The sequence below is a fragment of the Podarcis raffonei genome, chromosome 10 (genome assembly GCF_027172205.1).
Source record: "Podarcis raffonei isolate rPodRaf1 chromosome 10, rPodRaf1.pri, whole genome shotgun sequence".
NCBI classification, from domain to species: Eukaryota; Metazoa; Chordata; class Lepidosauria; order Squamata; family Lacertidae; genus Podarcis; species Podarcis raffonei.
The window spans coordinates 36,353,551-36,371,463 of record NC_070611.1 but is presented as its reverse complement, the minus strand read 5'-3'; the positions used below and the strand labels follow the sequence as shown (position 1 = coordinate 36,371,463).

General features: G+C 39.5%; 1 protein-coding gene across 1 annotated transcript in view; it reads right to left on the bottom strand.

The window, feature by feature from the left end:
* OTOGL (otogelin like) overlaps nucleotides 1–17,913 on the bottom strand; it is an 85,442-nt gene that overhangs the window by 12,215 nt on the left and 55,314 nt on the right. Inside the window, exons 32-49 of the mRNA XM_053406571.1 lie at nucleotides 17,309–17,587; nucleotides 15,539–15,656; nucleotides 14,995–15,074; nucleotides 11,444–13,998; nucleotides 11,007–11,184; nucleotides 10,500–10,642; nucleotides 10,165–10,188; nucleotides 9,972–10,064; nucleotides 9,386–9,575; nucleotides 8,541–8,755; nucleotides 7,817–7,958; nucleotides 7,526–7,711; nucleotides 3,984–4,196; nucleotides 2,408–2,512; nucleotides 2,084–2,191; nucleotides 880–981; nucleotides 593–697; nucleotides 453–493 (exon numbers count right to left, since the gene is read on the bottom strand). Coding sequence (XP_053262546.1) covers nucleotides 453–493; nucleotides 593–697; nucleotides 880–981; nucleotides 2,084–2,191; nucleotides 2,408–2,512; nucleotides 3,984–4,196; nucleotides 7,526–7,711; nucleotides 7,817–7,958; nucleotides 8,541–8,755; nucleotides 9,386–9,575; nucleotides 9,972–10,064; nucleotides 10,165–10,188; nucleotides 10,500–10,642; nucleotides 11,007–11,184; nucleotides 11,444–13,998; nucleotides 14,995–15,074; nucleotides 15,539–15,656; nucleotides 17,309–17,587 — 4,877 coding nt within the window. The remainder of the gene's footprint in view (nucleotides 1–452; nucleotides 494–592; nucleotides 698–879; nucleotides 982–2,083; nucleotides 2,192–2,407; nucleotides 2,513–3,983; nucleotides 4,197–7,525; nucleotides 7,712–7,816; nucleotides 7,959–8,540; nucleotides 8,756–9,385; nucleotides 9,576–9,971; nucleotides 10,065–10,164; nucleotides 10,189–10,499; nucleotides 10,643–11,006; nucleotides 11,185–11,443; nucleotides 13,999–14,994; nucleotides 15,075–15,538; nucleotides 15,657–17,308; nucleotides 17,588–17,913) is intronic.

Genomic DNA, 17,913 nt, shown 5'->3' with positions numbered 1-17,913 from the left:
GATAGTAGAACAGATTTAAAAAAGGCCTCAAAGTAAGAATCTTCAAATTTTTAATTTTATTTATTTAATTTTTTCCCATCCCATCTATTTCTCCAAAGAGACTCAAGGTGGCTAACAAACCAGAATAAAAACAGTAAAACAAACATACCCCTCCCTCAAATACCAACTATGCATTCATAATAATACATTAATATCCATCAACCTTTGCTTATTTATAAAGGAAATGACTCGGAACAAATAGTTAACACTTCATGGCTTAAGTGTTGTTGTTTTTTAAAAAAATATTAGTCAGATTAATGAGAAATAGCAGTGCTTGAAATATTTGTGACCATGTTTAGCTTTATGGAGGAAGCTAAAGAGTTGATATCATCCTTGAGATATTGCTGTTCTCCACTAAAAAGCTGAAACGTTATAAATGTTACTAAACTGCCTCCAAGACAAACATGTCTTACCACTTTACAAGATGGGATAGTAGCACTTTCACAGTCACATTCTGAGGAGAGAAGGACAGAGAGAGAAGGACCAGTCAGTGGGAAAAGTGGCCTTACGTTGCTTATTCAAATAATTATTGATAAAAATAAAACGCAGATACCACAGTTCCAGTCTGGACAGCACTGTCCTGCTATTCTCTTCTTCACCAGCTTCATTTCAGCAGAACAGTTCAGAAGAGGTAAGTGACAGTGATTCTCATCACAGACTGCAGGAAGAGAAGTGATGTAATTAAAAAGAAAAAGAAAAAGATTAGCATTAGTAAAACCTCAACAAATAAAGAGTTGCCAGGTCCCACACTGATACCACTGCCTGGTAACTGCAATAGTAATTGAATGATAATAGAAGCAGTCATATTAACCCAAGATATATTAGCAAAGCAGACCTTACCACAGTGGTAACGAGGGCAACAATAATGTGTGGAGCTAAGATCTACAGTGAGAATTTCCCCTTCATTGCATAATGGAATAGGTTCAATGCAGGATTCACAAACTACAGGAGAAAATAAATCAAACATCCAGTTAAAACATATATGAAGCTGCTTTGTTGCCATTAAAAAGTGCTGGAAGACAATGAAGAATACCTAATAGTAGGTTAAAACTTATACAGCTGTAGTATTGTGGAGATCTAATGTTAACTTGATACTGAGGCGAACTATAGCATTGGGTGAATTTTGCAGGTACCTCAAATCTACACTGACATACAAATGTATAAAACAACTTTTATAAATTTATTTTATTTAGATTTGTGTTCCTCTTTTTCCTGAAGTTTCTTTTTCAGCTGAAACACTTTGGAATACATAACTATCTCAAAAATGGCATAGTCTTGAAAAGTCTCAGCTGAATCCTAGATGCCTTCAGCTAAGTTCTCATCTCCCGCTATCTGAAGTGCTATATTAGAGCAAATTCAATTATTCCATATATAAATAAAATTACTCTGAGAATCAAGTCCAAATAATTATATGCAGTTATGCAGTTGTACAAAGTTGCTCCAGATTAGCTTCTTCATTCATACTATGCTTTTTTAAAATTTGGGGACAATAGCTACTTCATATATATATATTACTGTGAATGGTTTACGCACATTTAAATAGGTTTCCCTAAATTAAACTTAGGACCCAATCATTCTCTAATACTGCAATTTTTGTACCTTGAAGAGAAAACCAGCCATTAAAATTGACTGCACTTACATCTTACTTTTAAAAACAGGCAACTTATGTAACTAAATGGAAAAACCAAACTCTATATTTCCAGGAAAGAACACCTAAAATAATAAAGGAGCTGCCAAAACTATTTTAGTGACTAACAGTTGCAGTGTTTGGGGCTCTTTAGCTTAAGAAAAAGGCGAATAAGGGAGGACATGATAGAGACGCACAAATTATGCATTGTAACACTGTGGAGAAGTTGATAGGGTGACATCTTCCTACTTCTCTCATAATATCCTGCATCTTCTGATGACACAAAATGGTGGGAAGACAGTGCTGGATTAGATAAGCCATTGGCCTGATCTAGCAGGGCTCTTATGTTTTCAGCTGTAGATATTCTGGAATCCCCTGCTTACTCATGGACTTACCAGCATGGGAAAGTTTCCTTACCACACAAATAAGAAAAACAGCAAGGATCCTCCTGTTTTGCCTCAACAAGAAATTGGTCTTCTTTGCATTCTGGACGGGAAGCATTGGGGCATGCTGATGGATCACATTCTGAATTAAACAACAACAACACAAAACAGTTTCTCTAGTAAAAACTTGTTATTTTTAAATCCTCAGAAGAGCTACACATACAAACTGTAGATAACCAGTCTCTTGATGTAATTTTTCAGTCTGACCACATGTATGGCAACTTGTGTTCCAAGATGAAAGAAAAACAGGATATACGTACAATAAAATTAAAATAAATGAACATTAATTATCACTTACCACATCGGTACTGAGGACAGCATGACAAAGGATCGTATACCACTACCAATTTCTCAACACTTCTGCAAGTTGGAGTAAGAGGATCACATAGAGTCATGTTGCATTCTGAATACAAAAATAAAAAGACTGGCCCATTCAGTATAGTGCTATCAAACGTTAACATGTCTCATGAAGATGACATCTATTCATAACTCCAAGGCTGCTTATTAAATCTACTATTTACCAGAAGATGCAAATACTGAAGCAACTGTTCATTTCCTACAAGGAAGTATGTTCCAAATAAAAAAATGATCCTACAATTAGTCATGCTTAATATTATTATACCTTGGTTTATTATTTATTAGGATATGGGTCAATTGTTTTAAATACAGAAGAGTTTTTTCTCAAAGACGGGATAGGGGAGGAAAGTCTTATTTGCACAAAATCAAAGGTGAACGAAATATGTCAACATTTTCAGCCTGTCAATGTCCAAATCTGTTTTTCTTCATTTGTTGAGGAAGACTTAAGTGTCAGCAGCCAGAGAAGAGTGTAGGTCAGCAATTAAAAAACACGGTGTTAGTGAAGTTAACTCTTTCTTCAAAGAAGCTAAAGCAGTGCAGGCCTAGTGATCCTAGTAGGTCTTTCCCCAAAGAGGCAACTGCAAGGACTGAAGGTCCCACTGTTCTCTAAGGCTCCTCCTCTTCAGTGTGTTTCCTAAGCTGTGTCTGCACACAACCAATCTCTGCTCTGCTCTTTTCATTTCTCTGTGTGTTCTGGGAGACCAGGAAGAAAGGGAGCTGGTCACAGCAGCAGGAGGAGACCCCCTGGATTCTTCAGCAGACTATCTCATCTCTACCTCTTGCCTACCATTTTTTCCAGCCTCCACTTTAGCATCGGATTCTGCACTGCTCTCTGCCCCAGCCTCTCCCTGCTCACTAAACCCTGTTGCCTCTTCAGCTTCCAACACCTCCCCCTCCCAGTCTTCTCCCTCTGACTGTTCATCGTCGTCCTGTCACCAATCCTCTGGCTCTGAGCCCTCTTCCCTTGGGGGTTCCTCTGCTAGTGCCTCCCACCACCCCTCTGCATGCAGCCATGATAGTGCAGCTATATGATAATTCATAATGAAATGGAAACAGAGAAGTCAGAGTTTGAAGTGGAGAATCACGAAGATGCTAAGAAGAGTGCTATACATTTTTTGCACTTCTGTACACATCCGAGCAAGCCTTTTTTGATGGCCTAATTATGCTCCTTAATTGTGGAGAAGCGTGTAAACCACAGTCCCATCTCCCACATTCCTATGACGGGGTGTAACCAGATAGGTGTTTGATTCTAGACACCTACCACACCAGTTCCTCAGCTGAATGGTGATGGGACATTTCCATCACAACTCAGAAGGGAGCCTTTTTATAGCTTATAGAAGGGATCAGAACCATAATAGATATATGTTTCTTTGTTTTTCTCTCCAAAACTTCAGCACTGGCTTTATCCATGAGGAATTATTAATTTTCTCTAATCATAAGCAATCTGACAAATTTTATTAGCACGCAGATCAATTCCTTTCAGCATAATAATACGGCACCTCATAAACACTACCTACCACAGACTTTTTTTGGACAGCAAGCCCCTTCCTCGATCACATTAATAATCACTTCACCCTCTCGTCGGCATATCGGAGGCGCCTCTTTATTGCATTCAGGCTCTACAGCAATAATGCTCCCATTCTCCACACACATATACATGCAGCACCCTTTCTTGGAGCCATTCCAAACTTCTCCAGCTGAACGGGGATGCCCTGCATTGTCAGTACATGCTATAAACGAAAGAGAGCATAACATCCTTCAGAAAGACAGAAAATATGAACCATATCCAATTAGAAATCAGGAAATTAGTACAAATACAACTTCTAATTAAGGGGCTTACATTTCTTCCTGGAACATATTTGTAGACTATCATTTTAAAAACTGTGCAATTAAAAGAGTTTTTAGTTATTCAATATTATGACCAAAATAGAATTATCTGCTTTCCTGACTAGCAACTTATGCACATCAGAGTTCATGTTTCTTCACAAATTGCCCATTTATTTCATCATGATCCATTTAAAAGAGCTGGTGTGATTTTATGAACCATTGTGAAAATGAAGACTTGCCTTACTGAGTCAATTTGAGTTCCATCTAACCCACCATACTATTTCCAGTAGCTGACAGCTAAATGACTCTTGAAGCTTACAAAACAGGGCATGAAAATGTCCCGTGCATTTGATATTCATTTGCCAGAAGTATCCTGTCTCTAAGACATAGCAACCTATCTTTACAAGAACAGGTTGCCTACATGCTACCAGGCCTATTTCAAGGTTTTGGTACAAACATATAAAACCCAACATAACTTGGGAGCAGGTTACTTGAGAGACCACCCTACCAGTCCAGTAGGCCACTGCATTCTGCAGTAGAGTCTCTTTTATGAGTGTCCCTAAAATATTAGAAGCCTGCTCCACAGTATTCAGTATGGTTGCCCCAGTTTTGTGGAACAGCATTGCTGTTGAGCTAATGTGGGTTCCCACAATATGTACTTTCTAGAAACAGTTGAAGACATTTTTGTTTTGACAAAGTTTTTCTGGATGATTTTTTGGTAGGTCTGTTTTGGGTGTGATTTTTTTTAAAGTATAATATTTTCATTATGCTTTGGGTGTGACTTTGCATTGCCTTAAAACCTATATTTTTGTATTCTTTTAAAACCCAGTTGTTTGTATGATAATCGCCTTGAGACTTATACAAAAGGTGATTGTTAAATTAATAACAGCTTAATGGCTCCCAATCTCCATTTGATCAGCTTGACTGCATGCTTATATAACTAATTATAGAACACAAACCCAGAATTACTTTATAAGGTTTGATTTTTATAAGGTTTATAAGGTTTTATTGCAATGCAAAAACAGATACCTGACCCACTTTGAGATGGCAAGTAGCGGGGAAAGGCAGTGTGGACCCCATATTGACATCACTAAATATTTAGGTGCTCCCTGTGGAAATGACAACAACTGGGTTTCACCTTGGCCCTCAAAAATTACACTGGGCAACAATTTTTTACTTTTTGAATGTTGTCTAGATTTCTACAATTGATTTAGGGTATTTTTGCACTGCTGAATCAGGAAATGGCATCCGTTTCTCTCCATCAGGTCAGGTTTTTGTGCTATGTTGATTTGAAAAAAATCAGATCTTGTGACAAAATCGATTACATTTTTGTGTCATTATCAGCTGATTTTTGTCAACACATATCATCCTAAATATGTTTTTAAGAGAAAAAAATGTTTTTCCAACAACATATATTGATTACCTGATAGAAACTCGATTACTGTAAACTGAATGGTGGGCATTGATAAAGGCAAGTACACGTAAATTGCATGTTGCTTCACCATGTTTCAAACTTCAGGGCTTGAACTTCCATATCTTGGAACTCCTGGAATGCTCAGCGGCAGGGAGGTCTCTCTTCAGAGTCCAACTGTAGTCAGCCATCATGACTGCGTCCCAGCAACCCTGATACCTGGTCTCCATCTCTTTCATGTCCTGATGGAATCTCTCCCCCTGCTCGTCACTCATTGAACCCAGGTTCTCAGGAAACCGGTCCATATGTGAAAATAGGTAGTGCATCTTGACGCTCATGTTACAGCCCAGGTTTCTGAAAGCAGTCAGCATGTTGTTGACAAGTTCTGCATAGTTTCTGGCCTTATTGTTGCCAAGAAAGTTCTTCACTACCAGAACAAATGCCTTCTACGCTTCCAGTTCCACTTCGTTCATTGAGTTTCCGAACTCTGGATCTCTGATGAGCTGACGGATCTGAGGACCGTCAAAGATGCCAGCTTTCAAGTTCTACATGGTCAATCCTGGAAAAGCCTGGCACAAGTAAGTGAAGCAGTCACCATCCTTGTCCAGAGCCTTGGTGAACTGCTTGATTAAGCCGAGCTTGACGTGCAGCGGTGGGAAGAGTATTCTGTCTCTGTCCACCAGAGGGTCGTTGATGACGTTCCTTTCTCTGCAAGGCACCAATTCCTCCCGCACAGGCCAGTCCTTCTTCGTGTAATGCTGAGCACGGTCTCTACTATCCCACATGAACAGAAAACATGGGTACTTGGTGAAGCCAGACTGTTGTCCCAACAAAAAGTTCACCATCTTCAGGTCAACACAAATAAACCACTTATGCTGATCATAACCAATTTTCTCCAGCACATACTTCACCGCTTCATAGTTCTCCTTCAGTGTAGAGTGAGCCAGGGGTATAGAGGCAAACTGGTTGCCGTTGTGTTGCAGAACACATTTCAGTGATCGCTTGCTGCTGTCAATGAACAGTCTCCAATCTTTGGGTTCGTACTGTGGCACTCCAAGCCCCATTAACTTAGTTTTGATCCCCCAACTTTATGCTTTGCCGCACCAATTTATGGAAGATTTCGAGGTTTTATGACTTCAAACTGATCCCTTTTCGACATAATCACTCAGAACTATCAGACCTGAATACTTCTTGTCATTAAAATAATCATTTCCAATCAAAACAATTATTCGACATGGCATTTTATCCCCACCAACTTCTTCTAAAATGCTCCACACAAGCGTACATGTGAACAAAAACGTAAAAAAAGACATGTGGCCATAGCTCAAAAACTTGACCTGATTGAGCAAAACCAATGTGATTTTTGGATTCAGCGCATCAGATTCGTCCTAAATCAACTGAAAAAACGCCGACAACAAATTTGTTGTTGACCAGTGTTATCAATCCACCTTTTTGCAATCACTATCAGGGATATGGTCAGGCACACTGAAGGATCTTACCAAGAAATTTGTAATACAGCAAATTTTAAAACAAACGCAGGCTGCAATCCTATGGACTGTTACTCAGAAATTCACTTCTGAATCGACATGCATAGGATAAACAGTGGCAGTGATTTTGCAGCCTTTAGATGGAGCACAGTTTTTCAAGCTGCACTCATTTGGGAATAGAAAAAGCTGGAGGTACTCTGGGCTGTCTATTAATTTCAAACTCTTTGGATAAATAAACGACAGAGATAAAAACCATGTCTCTGCCCCACCAGAAACCAAGCACGCTTGGGCCTAGTGCGGGTAAATGTGCTTACATAGCTATAGGTTTACTCACCACATTTTTCTTCTGGAATGCAGAGATCAGAGTCTGTTCTGTGAAGAATGGTTCCATTTTTACAAACACAGTCTTCTCTTAAGTAGGAACAGGGTGATTCTTCATAGAACCATTTATTTAGGCATGTTTTAGCAGCACAGGGTTGCACACAAGGCTGGTATTCTTTCCCATCAGGACAACGGAGAGCTACATGTCAGACACACAGAGGGAAATCAACACTGCTGACATTTTCTTCTCCTAATTGAAGCAGCTGAGGTAGCAGGGAGAGAGAAGGAGAAGTACTATACTTACAACAGTAATCTGGTGTTCTCCACTTAATGCAGATATTATGTTTGTTGCACAGCGCTACATATGCAGAAAGAGCATCACATTCATAATTCCAAAAATATGTATTGTTGATCCACATTTTTTCACAAAAGTCTTGGGGTGAAACCTACATTAAAATACATTATAGAGTGATTGATCAATTAACACTCATTAATTGATGAGTAAATTTATTTTATCTTCACTAGGAACAGAGAGAGAGAGAGAGAGAGAGAGAGAGAGAGAGAGAGAGAGAGAATAATGTCATTTTAAATAGTAAAGACAACTTCATGGGTTCATAAGGGGGGAAAACTCTCAAATTTACAGTTGTTCAATACCTTCATGGAGATGCACCAGAATATCAGAGATGTGTGGCAAATATTTGAGTTCTCAGACTCCTAGATGTGCAACCTGATACCTACAGCAACTGTGAGGCACTTATTCAGCCTGCAGTTTCCATCTTGGAACTGAGTCCACTCACAATACATTAGATGAGCACTTCTCTTAGTAAGCCCTGGTAAGCAATTATCTTATAAAGAAAGTTAATCCTCTTCCTCCCCTCACAATTTCTAGAACAGTGCCCTCAGGTGATGAAACCATTAAAACCATTTCATATGTATTCAAATTTAATTTATATGCTTTATATTAGCGTGCCCTGAATTGCTAGATATAATCTCCTAGAGACAGTGCTCGCTCCTTTGTATATACTTACTTTTTTGTGGCATGGGGCAAAAGCCCATCTATGTAAGAGTTCCATGCAGTATGTACAGTTATCTTCTGTACAGTTTCTTACAGGTCTCCTTGTTGTTAGATCAACGGATTTCTCGATTTCCCAACTCTTAATAAAAGCCTCAATTTCATCCACATTTGTAATTATGGTTCTATTTTGCATTTTCAGGTCATCCCCTGGATCGCCATTGCAGACACCTTAACAAATGAGCATAGAACATTTACTATGTTAGACAGTAAATTAAAAGGTTTGATTTATTCTGCAATAGGGAAAGAGCAATAGGAAAAACTGAGAGCAGGCAGAAAAGCTAATCTTGATGTGTGGAGTGATACAATCTAGTATAAATTTCCTTCACCATTAATGTAAATAGGCCCTGTTAAGATCCAGTCATCTTCGGCAGAAAGATACAAGTAACTACAGGCGATGACTATGTTGTGCAGGGGTTCTGTTCCCAGCCCCAATGGGCCCCGCTCTACCCTCATATCACCCCCGTTCTTCCCTCTTCCGGGTCCAAAAGGAGCCATATGTTGGTAATTGTGCATCATTTGGACCTGCCTAAAATGGTCGCCACCTCTACTCTTCTTCTATGTTAACACAATCATTGGAAGTTGCTGCTGAACAAGACTAAAGCTTTACCAGCAATACCAGTATCTGGGGTGGTGGGATGCATGAGAGAGACAGACAGGCAGACATCAGATCATGAATAAGACTTTTGGTTTTGGTTGGCAGGACACTGGATAGCAAGCATACTCAGTTTTGTTTTGTTTTTAAGAAATAAAACAGCTGCGGATCTAAATGAAGATATTGATTAGAAACCATATTCTCACCACAAAGTCCTTCAGTCTTGGTAGATGTATTAGAATGAAACCCATACTGGATATCTATAATGCCTGTGACATGAGCCCACTTAATGTTGATGCCAGCTGGCGTGTTGACTACATACATAGCACCAGTATCTTGAATACATAAACCATGTTTTGAGAAAGGCAGAGGCTGAATCATAGAATCCACAACCACCTAAAAATAAAGAAATGGGGGGAAATGCAGGATAACTGTATCTAGGTGAAACGCCTCAATCCGCCCCAGCCTCATTGCTGCTTCTTTGTAAATAAATAGCCATGGCCACTCAAAGCACATTTTTAATCACATGCTTTCTACCATTTAGTTTGCCCCCTTGAGGCTGGGCTAGGAAAATAAATTATTTGTCAAGGAGATCTGGTCTCAAATCTCCCACATGATATCTAATTTGACCCTCTGAAGGCCAACCAATGGGGCAGATATGACTTGCTTGTCGTAATCCCAAATATCTAAATACATGTTTGCAATTCTGGAAAAGGTTTTCCTATTTCTTTTACATATCCACAATAGATTTCTAATAGTATTAGTCTTCACTTAATATTCCTCTTAACTCACCTTTCTTTCTAAACGATTGATAAGTACTATATGTGAAGGTGTTGTTACATTAAGTTTCTTAAAACAAAGACCCGAAGCACTTCCAGGTGGAACCTTGAAAGAAAACAAACACAGAGAACAATATAGCACCATCAGCACTAATTGTAGGGTTCGCTTACAGATATATTAAAATCGTATTTAGAAAAATACTCACTAGTCTTCTTATTGAATTGGCACTCTGAAAAATAGGTATAAACATGGGTTAGATCAGTTACATAAAGCAGTATAATTACAGCGTTACATAAGATCCATATTTCTAATACTACCGTTCTGCTAACTGGTCAATTAAGAATCCGTCCAGAATCCCTGACACAAGGATTGCACATTATCAGATTATAATACATAATAGAAACAATGATCTCATTTATTTGTTACTAGAGATAATATTGATTTGCAAATTTCCTTTTAAAAGCACTGTAAACAATTTTTTTGTTGGTGGGGGGGGAAGTAACCCTTTTGATATTGCATAGTAGTACACAAGGTTCCTACCTGATTTGTAGGGCACCTTTCAATATGAGCAACAATAATTTCTGTGGGTAGCTTGACTAAAATATAGGACGCTACTTTATACAATGCCACGTTATTTCCATCAAATGTAATAATGCTCAGTTCAGACAGGACAGAACATTGACCTAGAAAAAAAGTGACATCTAATAACCAGCAATTCAGAGGTTTTTTTAAAAAATAATAATGACAAAGGACCTATTTTGCTAGAGGGGGTTACTTCACATATTGAAATGCACAGAAAGTTCACTGAATAGAAAAATATTTTTTAAAATGGCAACTATTCAGCAGTACAATCCTATTACTCTGAAGTTAAAATGTGGGGGTTACGTTCAAGGAAGCTTGGATAGGATTTCCTGACATCATTACATCATTTCCTAGGACTGCTTCATATATTATTAAGTCAATAGGCACATTCCTATGCAGCTGTAGAGTATATCCTAAGAAATATGTTACTTTTTATTCACTGTATGTCAGGGATTTAGAACTTACAAGGACATTCCCATTCTGGACAGCAGCTGTCACTGTTTACTTGGACTGGCATCCCACGAAAACCACAGTCAGGCTTCTCCACAGTCTTATGGCAGTTCTTTGAGAGGTTGTACAGCATCCATCCCATATTAATGCACACGTACTGACTACATCTGTCTACTGGATCAAGATACCTTGGCTGTTTCATAATGGGGGGAGAATTGGGAGGCATTAACACCAGTCTTGATTTCATTCCATGAACCAAGATGCCCATTCACCATACAAAAAAGGAAAGATAAACTCTAGAGAGTATGTCTGCATATTATGACGATAAAGATATTGTCTTTGAAGCAGCTTTGAAGAACAAAAAGAAATAAAGTACAAATCAAAATAATAAATGATCTAATAAAATTTTAGAATGTTAAGTAAATTAAATAAGTAGGTAAAAATGTCCTCACCGTGCATTCTGCGGATGTGGCAGATATTAATGTATGTATCATTGTGCCAAAGGAAGCATATTCTGCACCATCTGCAGTCACCATCTCCATTTCAGCCTTTGAAGTTTGGCTCCCCAATTGCTCTGCAGTTAAGTGAGTTGAATCTGCTATTGTGACATTCTGCAAGCTGGTTGTTCTCATTTCCTCGGGTTCAGCCACACTATAGTAAGGCCTAATTGATTTTGGTGGTGGAGCTGTAGACCAATCGGATAATGTTACATCTATCAGATCGTCTGAGAGAGAGACTGGTTTCACTGAAGCCCTTCTGCTTTCACTGATAGCCAGAGTCATCTGAGTGGGAAGCAGCAAAGATTCCTCAGTGCTTGTGTACTTAGTGACTTTTTCTTGTATTTCTGAGGTCTGGTTACTTTCTGAGGCATAAGCGGTCACATTTCGAAGTTCTGTAGCATGTGTCGCTCCCAGCTCTATCCAACCTGAGGTAGTCCCTTCATCCATTTTAATGGGTATAGTTCTGAAGGCTTCTGTGGAAGGTTTGGGTGTAAACAAAGTAAAGTTTGGAGTATGCGTAAGTGTTTGGGAGGTAGTAGGAATTGGGGATGACATAGTAGCAGTGTAGTGCTCAAAACTGATAGGATAAAGTTCAGTGACTAGCGCAGATTTGCTAGGAACTATTGTGCCTGCAGAGGAAGGTAGTAAACTTACTGGTGGGCTAAGGGTATACTTTTCAGTGACATTTGTTGGGGTTGATGTCATATTCCAAAGAGCACCTATGGTAAATGCTGGCTCTGAAGACTGAGTACTGATAGCACTGGGTAATGAAGATAGCGTTCTACCATCCACTGAAGAAGAACTCCTAGTTCCTAAAAACAGCATGGGCATATCAGAGGCCTCCAGAGGAGGCAAAGATGAAGCATTTATTGTGGAAATAGTTGGACTTAAAGTTGACAAAGCTGAAGGAGAAGCTGCAGGGTAAGAACCCGGGCTTGTTGAGGTAGGTTGTTCACCAACTGGCATTTGTATGAGAGTGCTAGCTGGCATCGCAGCAGAAGTTTTGCCAATTGTGGGAATCACCAATGAGCTTTCAGAATAAGAGGCTGAGACAGAAGAAGTTTTTGGTAACACTGTAAGTAATGTGGACGAACTTGTGAAAGAAGATAGATGTCCTGGAAGCACTGCAGAAGTGGTGAAACTACCCACACTTTTAAGAGTAGAATCAGTTTTTAATCCTGTGTGTGGGCCAACTGAATGCATACTTGTTTTCGGAGTCATTTGTGTTGTATCATATAAAATACTCGTAGGTAACAAAGGGGTTCTACTTGACAAAGCTCTGGTGCCAGCAAACTCCAATGAACTTACAGAAACCGTTGGCACTGGAGATGAACCAATGTGCAATGCATGCTTGCTTTCTGTCGAAACTGTTTTTGTTTCAAGTGATTGGGAGGTCTGAGGAACGTCTGGAAGCGAAGCAGTGGAAGGTCCTATATGAAAGCTCTTTGAGATAATTGTAACTTCCCCAGTTGCCTTGGACATTTGAGACGTAACTGGAGGAGACACCAGTGTAGACATTGCCTGTGTCACTTGGGGACTCAATGAAGTCCGCATGGTTGTAGGGCTTGGTGAAGCAGCTGAGGATGGCGTCGTAGTAGAAAAATGCTTTGTGGTTAAGGGAACAGTGTGTTCAGAAGGTGTTATAAGTGCCTCTGGTGATGATGGAGATGTAGGCAGCAGCACTTCTGAGTCAGGTCGAGTTGTCATTGAGCCTGAAACTGGTATGCTATAAGCAGGACTTGAAGAAAAGGCAGTAAATCTAGATGCCGATAAGGGAATTTGAGTTGTTGTAAGCACAGGCAAATGAGTCAAATGAATAGTTGGCTCGGTCATAGTAGACCTAGTTCTTGAAGTCATGGTAAGCGTTTCTGTTAATGGTGAACCTGAAGACAGACTTGATAAAGATGGCTGTGGTGTTCCTGCTACCAAAACCTCAGACTTGATTGTGGAAGGACCTCCACTCACTAAGATGCTTGTAGGTGTTTTAGCAGAGGCAAATTCTTGTCCAGCAGGTAATGCAGCAGATCTCAATGGTATAGGTGATGTGGATATTAAAGGAAAGGCAGACAGTGATGGTTCAGCTGTTGTTGCAGTGAGAGATGATATTAAAAAGATAGGATTTGTGGTGTAGGGTGTCACCTTTGCTGTAACTGCTGTGGCTTCCTTAGGGGTTGGGAGAGCTGTTGGGGATATAGGTGCAAGTAGCACAGAGGGTATTGTAGTGCTATAGCTACCTTCAGAAGAGTGCTCTGGAACTGGTAACAGTGTTGCTGAATAAAGATCCGTAACCATTTTCTCAGTAGTTTGTCCTCCAAATGTCCCTACTCTCTCAGTTGCCATTTGGGTAGTTAGATTAATATATGTTGTCTCAACCACTTCAGTGACAAGCACAGGGGGCATATGAGGAAATGTTTGTGCCGTGTCCACTGTATGGGGGCTTAATACGGTGGGCCTTGTTCTCAGTGGCTTTGCTGTCGTTGAAGCTTCAGTGGCTTTCACAGGTATGCCTGTAAAAAGAGCATGCTTCAGTATTATTCCACAGTAATAATACTGTGGGAAGGGAAGCAGGAAGCAATCTAGATTCAGGCTCTCCAGCTTCTTAATAAGGTGGAAGATAGAAAGTCAGACTCTTCCTAGGCCTGAACGAGCAGCAATAGTAGATTTTGCTGCTTTGCTTGATAAAATTATTGTACAAGAAGCAACGAGGTATATTTAAAGAGTTGCATCCCACAGTTTCGTTCGAGAAGAAAGCATTTCATAAACATTTTTTTAAAAAAATATGCAGCCAATACACACACACAAAATCAGCTTTTCTTTTACTTATTCACATATAAGAGGTGATCTTTCACTTCTACAGCTAATAGTCCAATCTTATATATGTTTGCCAAGAAATCCCAGTCAGTTCAGTGGGTCCTCCTGAGGCAATGCTGCATATGATTGCTTCTCCAGAAATATATTAATAAAAACAAGTGGGGCCTGCAATAAAATGTAATCAGGATGGTGCAGTGCTCATGTTCATTATTCCAGCCAAACATCCATGCCTCTTCCATCCCCCACCTTCCAAAAGACAGTCAGCAGTCCATGTCTACTCAGCACACTTAGTCTGCATTGAGCTGTTTGAGGATTTTTGTCTTCATAGGGTTCCCCCATCACCACAAAGATGTTTGTGGGGCTTATGCAAAATTTCCCCTGGTTTCCCCTAGTGGACTGATCCCTCCCTCCTGTTCATGTACAAGCCATTTGGCTACATAAGAAGCAACACTCAGATAACTGAGTTTGCTATTGGTATATTTGCTTATTTTAAACTTTCAGATATACCGTGTATCAGTAAAAATGTATTTTTCATAGGCTGCACTAAGTGACTTATACCTTTAAATTTACTGCAGTATAACATAACACCTTTAAAGTTATTGATGCACAGACTAACTTTATATCAAAATAACTTTATATTAACATACTACAGTATTCTAACAATCTACTCAAAAGATATAGGAGACACTTACAGTCTTCTGGATAAACACATTTAAGTGTGACTTCATCAAGAATCATATCTTTGGGACAGTATGGTAAGCATCCTTCAACTCTAAAAGGTTCAAGGAAAACAACAACAACACAGTAATTCTTTTGTAGTCATTTCAAAAAGGCAAGAAGCTTAAAGTTTGCACGGCTGCTCCATAAAATTCAAAATACATGACGCAAAATGGAAATGGTTGAAAACTAGTCTCTGTTTCAATACTTGAATGCTATACATCAGCTCTGAACAAGGCATCCTTTGCTCATGAAAATGGAAGATATTGTCTGAAAATTGCTAGGAACTTCAAAAAACACACTGGTGGAAAATATAAGCAAGTTTCTAATGTAAGCAGAACTCAAGTCCTCTTCAAATGTTACTTCACTCCCAAGGATGCTACTCAGAAATATATATTTTTCTGAATACGGAACTTAAGGAGCCGTAATTGGTCAAACAGGCAAATGTGGCAACGCGGTGGAAAATAATATCCCAAGATTAGTATGTTAATTATTACATGAAATATTCATTATACTCACGGTGGAAGAAATTTACATGCTACTCCTTCAGGGTCACTGCATGTTTTAACACAAGGACTTGTACAAGGTTCGTATCTCCATTCACACATCCTCCTATAAGGTACTGCTGTATGGAGTTCTGAGAAACAACAAAAGCCTCAGATTGGGCACATGGGTGTAAACATTAACTATATCTGAACACCCACAAGAACACTGAAGGAGGAGTCCACTCTATGGAGGACAAGGGAGTACATGTTCCCAGTGCCACCACCCTCCTTGTACATGTTGGTTTCATTCTTCTTCTGGAGACAGATTGTGTCTACACTGAGTGATACAACAGAAACAGATGACTGTTATAATATTAATATCCACCTGTTTCTATTGCATATCATTTGAGATGGTCTTTTCTTCACCATTTGAACACTGAAGAAACATGTGTCACAGGAAAGTTAGATCAAGGGAGTAAGACAGAGGGAGGGAGGCAAAGGCTGGGCATTCAACAACAAATTGCCCTGTGAGACGGATCCCAATGAATTGTTAATTTTTTAATACAGTGGTGCTAATTATGTATTTTTGTTACTTGTAAGTCACCTTGGAAGGATTTGTGACTTGAAAGGTGGGATACAAATAAGAGGAAAAATTAGGATCACTGCTGAATATTTCCATACAATAGGTGCAGTAGAATATCTATCTAATCTATCAATTGTCTTTCCAGCTTAATAACCCTTAAGATAATAAATGTGAAAATCATGACAACACTAATTAAAAGTAGAATATAAAACAACAGCATGAAAGCAGAGGTCATAGCACAAAAGAGGCAGCATAAAATCAATGCAGACACAAAGGCCAGCAAATGCCGGGGGGGCGGGGGGAATCTGAAATCTTGACACCAGTTGAAGGCTGTCTGGAGATCTCTTTGCTTGGAACAGGTTCATCCTAATTTTTAAACTGGTAACAGCAAAATGAGGATACTTTAGGGTTTCTTTCAGGGTGACCTGATTCACGGACCCCTGTGTAGAGTTATGGTTCAGTTTTCACACATGTCTGAATTTTGAAATACAATTGCAATTCTCAGCTCAACAAAATCTACCAAAAGGTGTTTAAAAAATAAAGTGGTTGTCGTGCTTTCTTAACAGGCTAAAATCACAGATATGGAAGCACAATGGAATGGGCTTGCAAATGAACACATAAAAACTGAGGTTGGCCACAGATTGACTGATTTGTCCATTATGAAGTTACAATGTAACTGCTGCTATTATAAATCTTGAAAATGATACATCCACAGCATTCCACACTGTCAGGGACTGGACAGAGGAGGAATGGTGGAGACCGCCTCCCCAGTCTGAACCTTCCAGAGAAGAGGAAGACAGTATAGATTTACAACAGTGGTTTGATGAGGTCACAGCTCAGAGGTAGATGAGGGGCAAAGTTGGGAAATAATGGGAGAAGAGGAGGGGGAGGCAGAGACAGAGCAGCTGGCTGACACATTATCACTAGAAAGCATTCCAGACCTCCATTCTCCCAGAACCCGGCAAGCACTGAAAGTAGGAGAGCAAAGGGCTCAGAGGCAAATGGCCCTAAGCAGCCACCATAAGGTGTTGACGATTCCTCGGAGCAACGTCATTACTCCAAAAGGCAGCATTCCTAAGCCTCTCTCTGTGAATATTGAATAAAATACATTGGTAAGAGCCTTCCTTGTCTATCTATTCCTGGAAGCCTACCGTGGGGGGGATCGGATTCCCTGACGCCTGACACACACACACATTGCTCCCGGGAACATGTACAACTCACCCTCTATGTTGAAACTGCTTGAACGTTTGAATTCTTCAGAATCATCAAACTTTGATACTTTCACAGAAGATGCTCTGAGTATGATAAAGAAACCTTTCTTGCTGTGTAGTTCGAATGCACTGTAGCCTGGGATCCAAAGGCCTTGATGATGGAAAAAAGTTGCTCTTCTACGAAACAAGGAACTTGCCTCCCACTGTTCTAAGGAAATGCTTTCATCTTCGTGGACATATAGAAAGTAGTTTGGTCTTTCAGCAGACTCAAGCGAAACCAGAGATGGAGCTGCCACAAATTAAATCCACAGCAATATACTAATAAGATTTCACCACCAAAATAAAATGCTTCATTTAAAAATCTGTTCAGTGGCAAACTAGTCCTGGCAAGGTTACATTAAAATTTTGCTAACAGTATTTTAAAATGGCTTCTTTTCATAGTGAATATTCCTGTTCTTGGCCTACATTAACTATGGCTGAACATCAAGTGCAATCTTATACATGTCTACTTAAAAGATAGGCTCATTGAACTCCATGGTATTCACCGGTGCCTATTCCCAGGAAAGTGTGCATAGGTTTGTAGCCTGATACTTTGAATCTGATTAATATAAATAA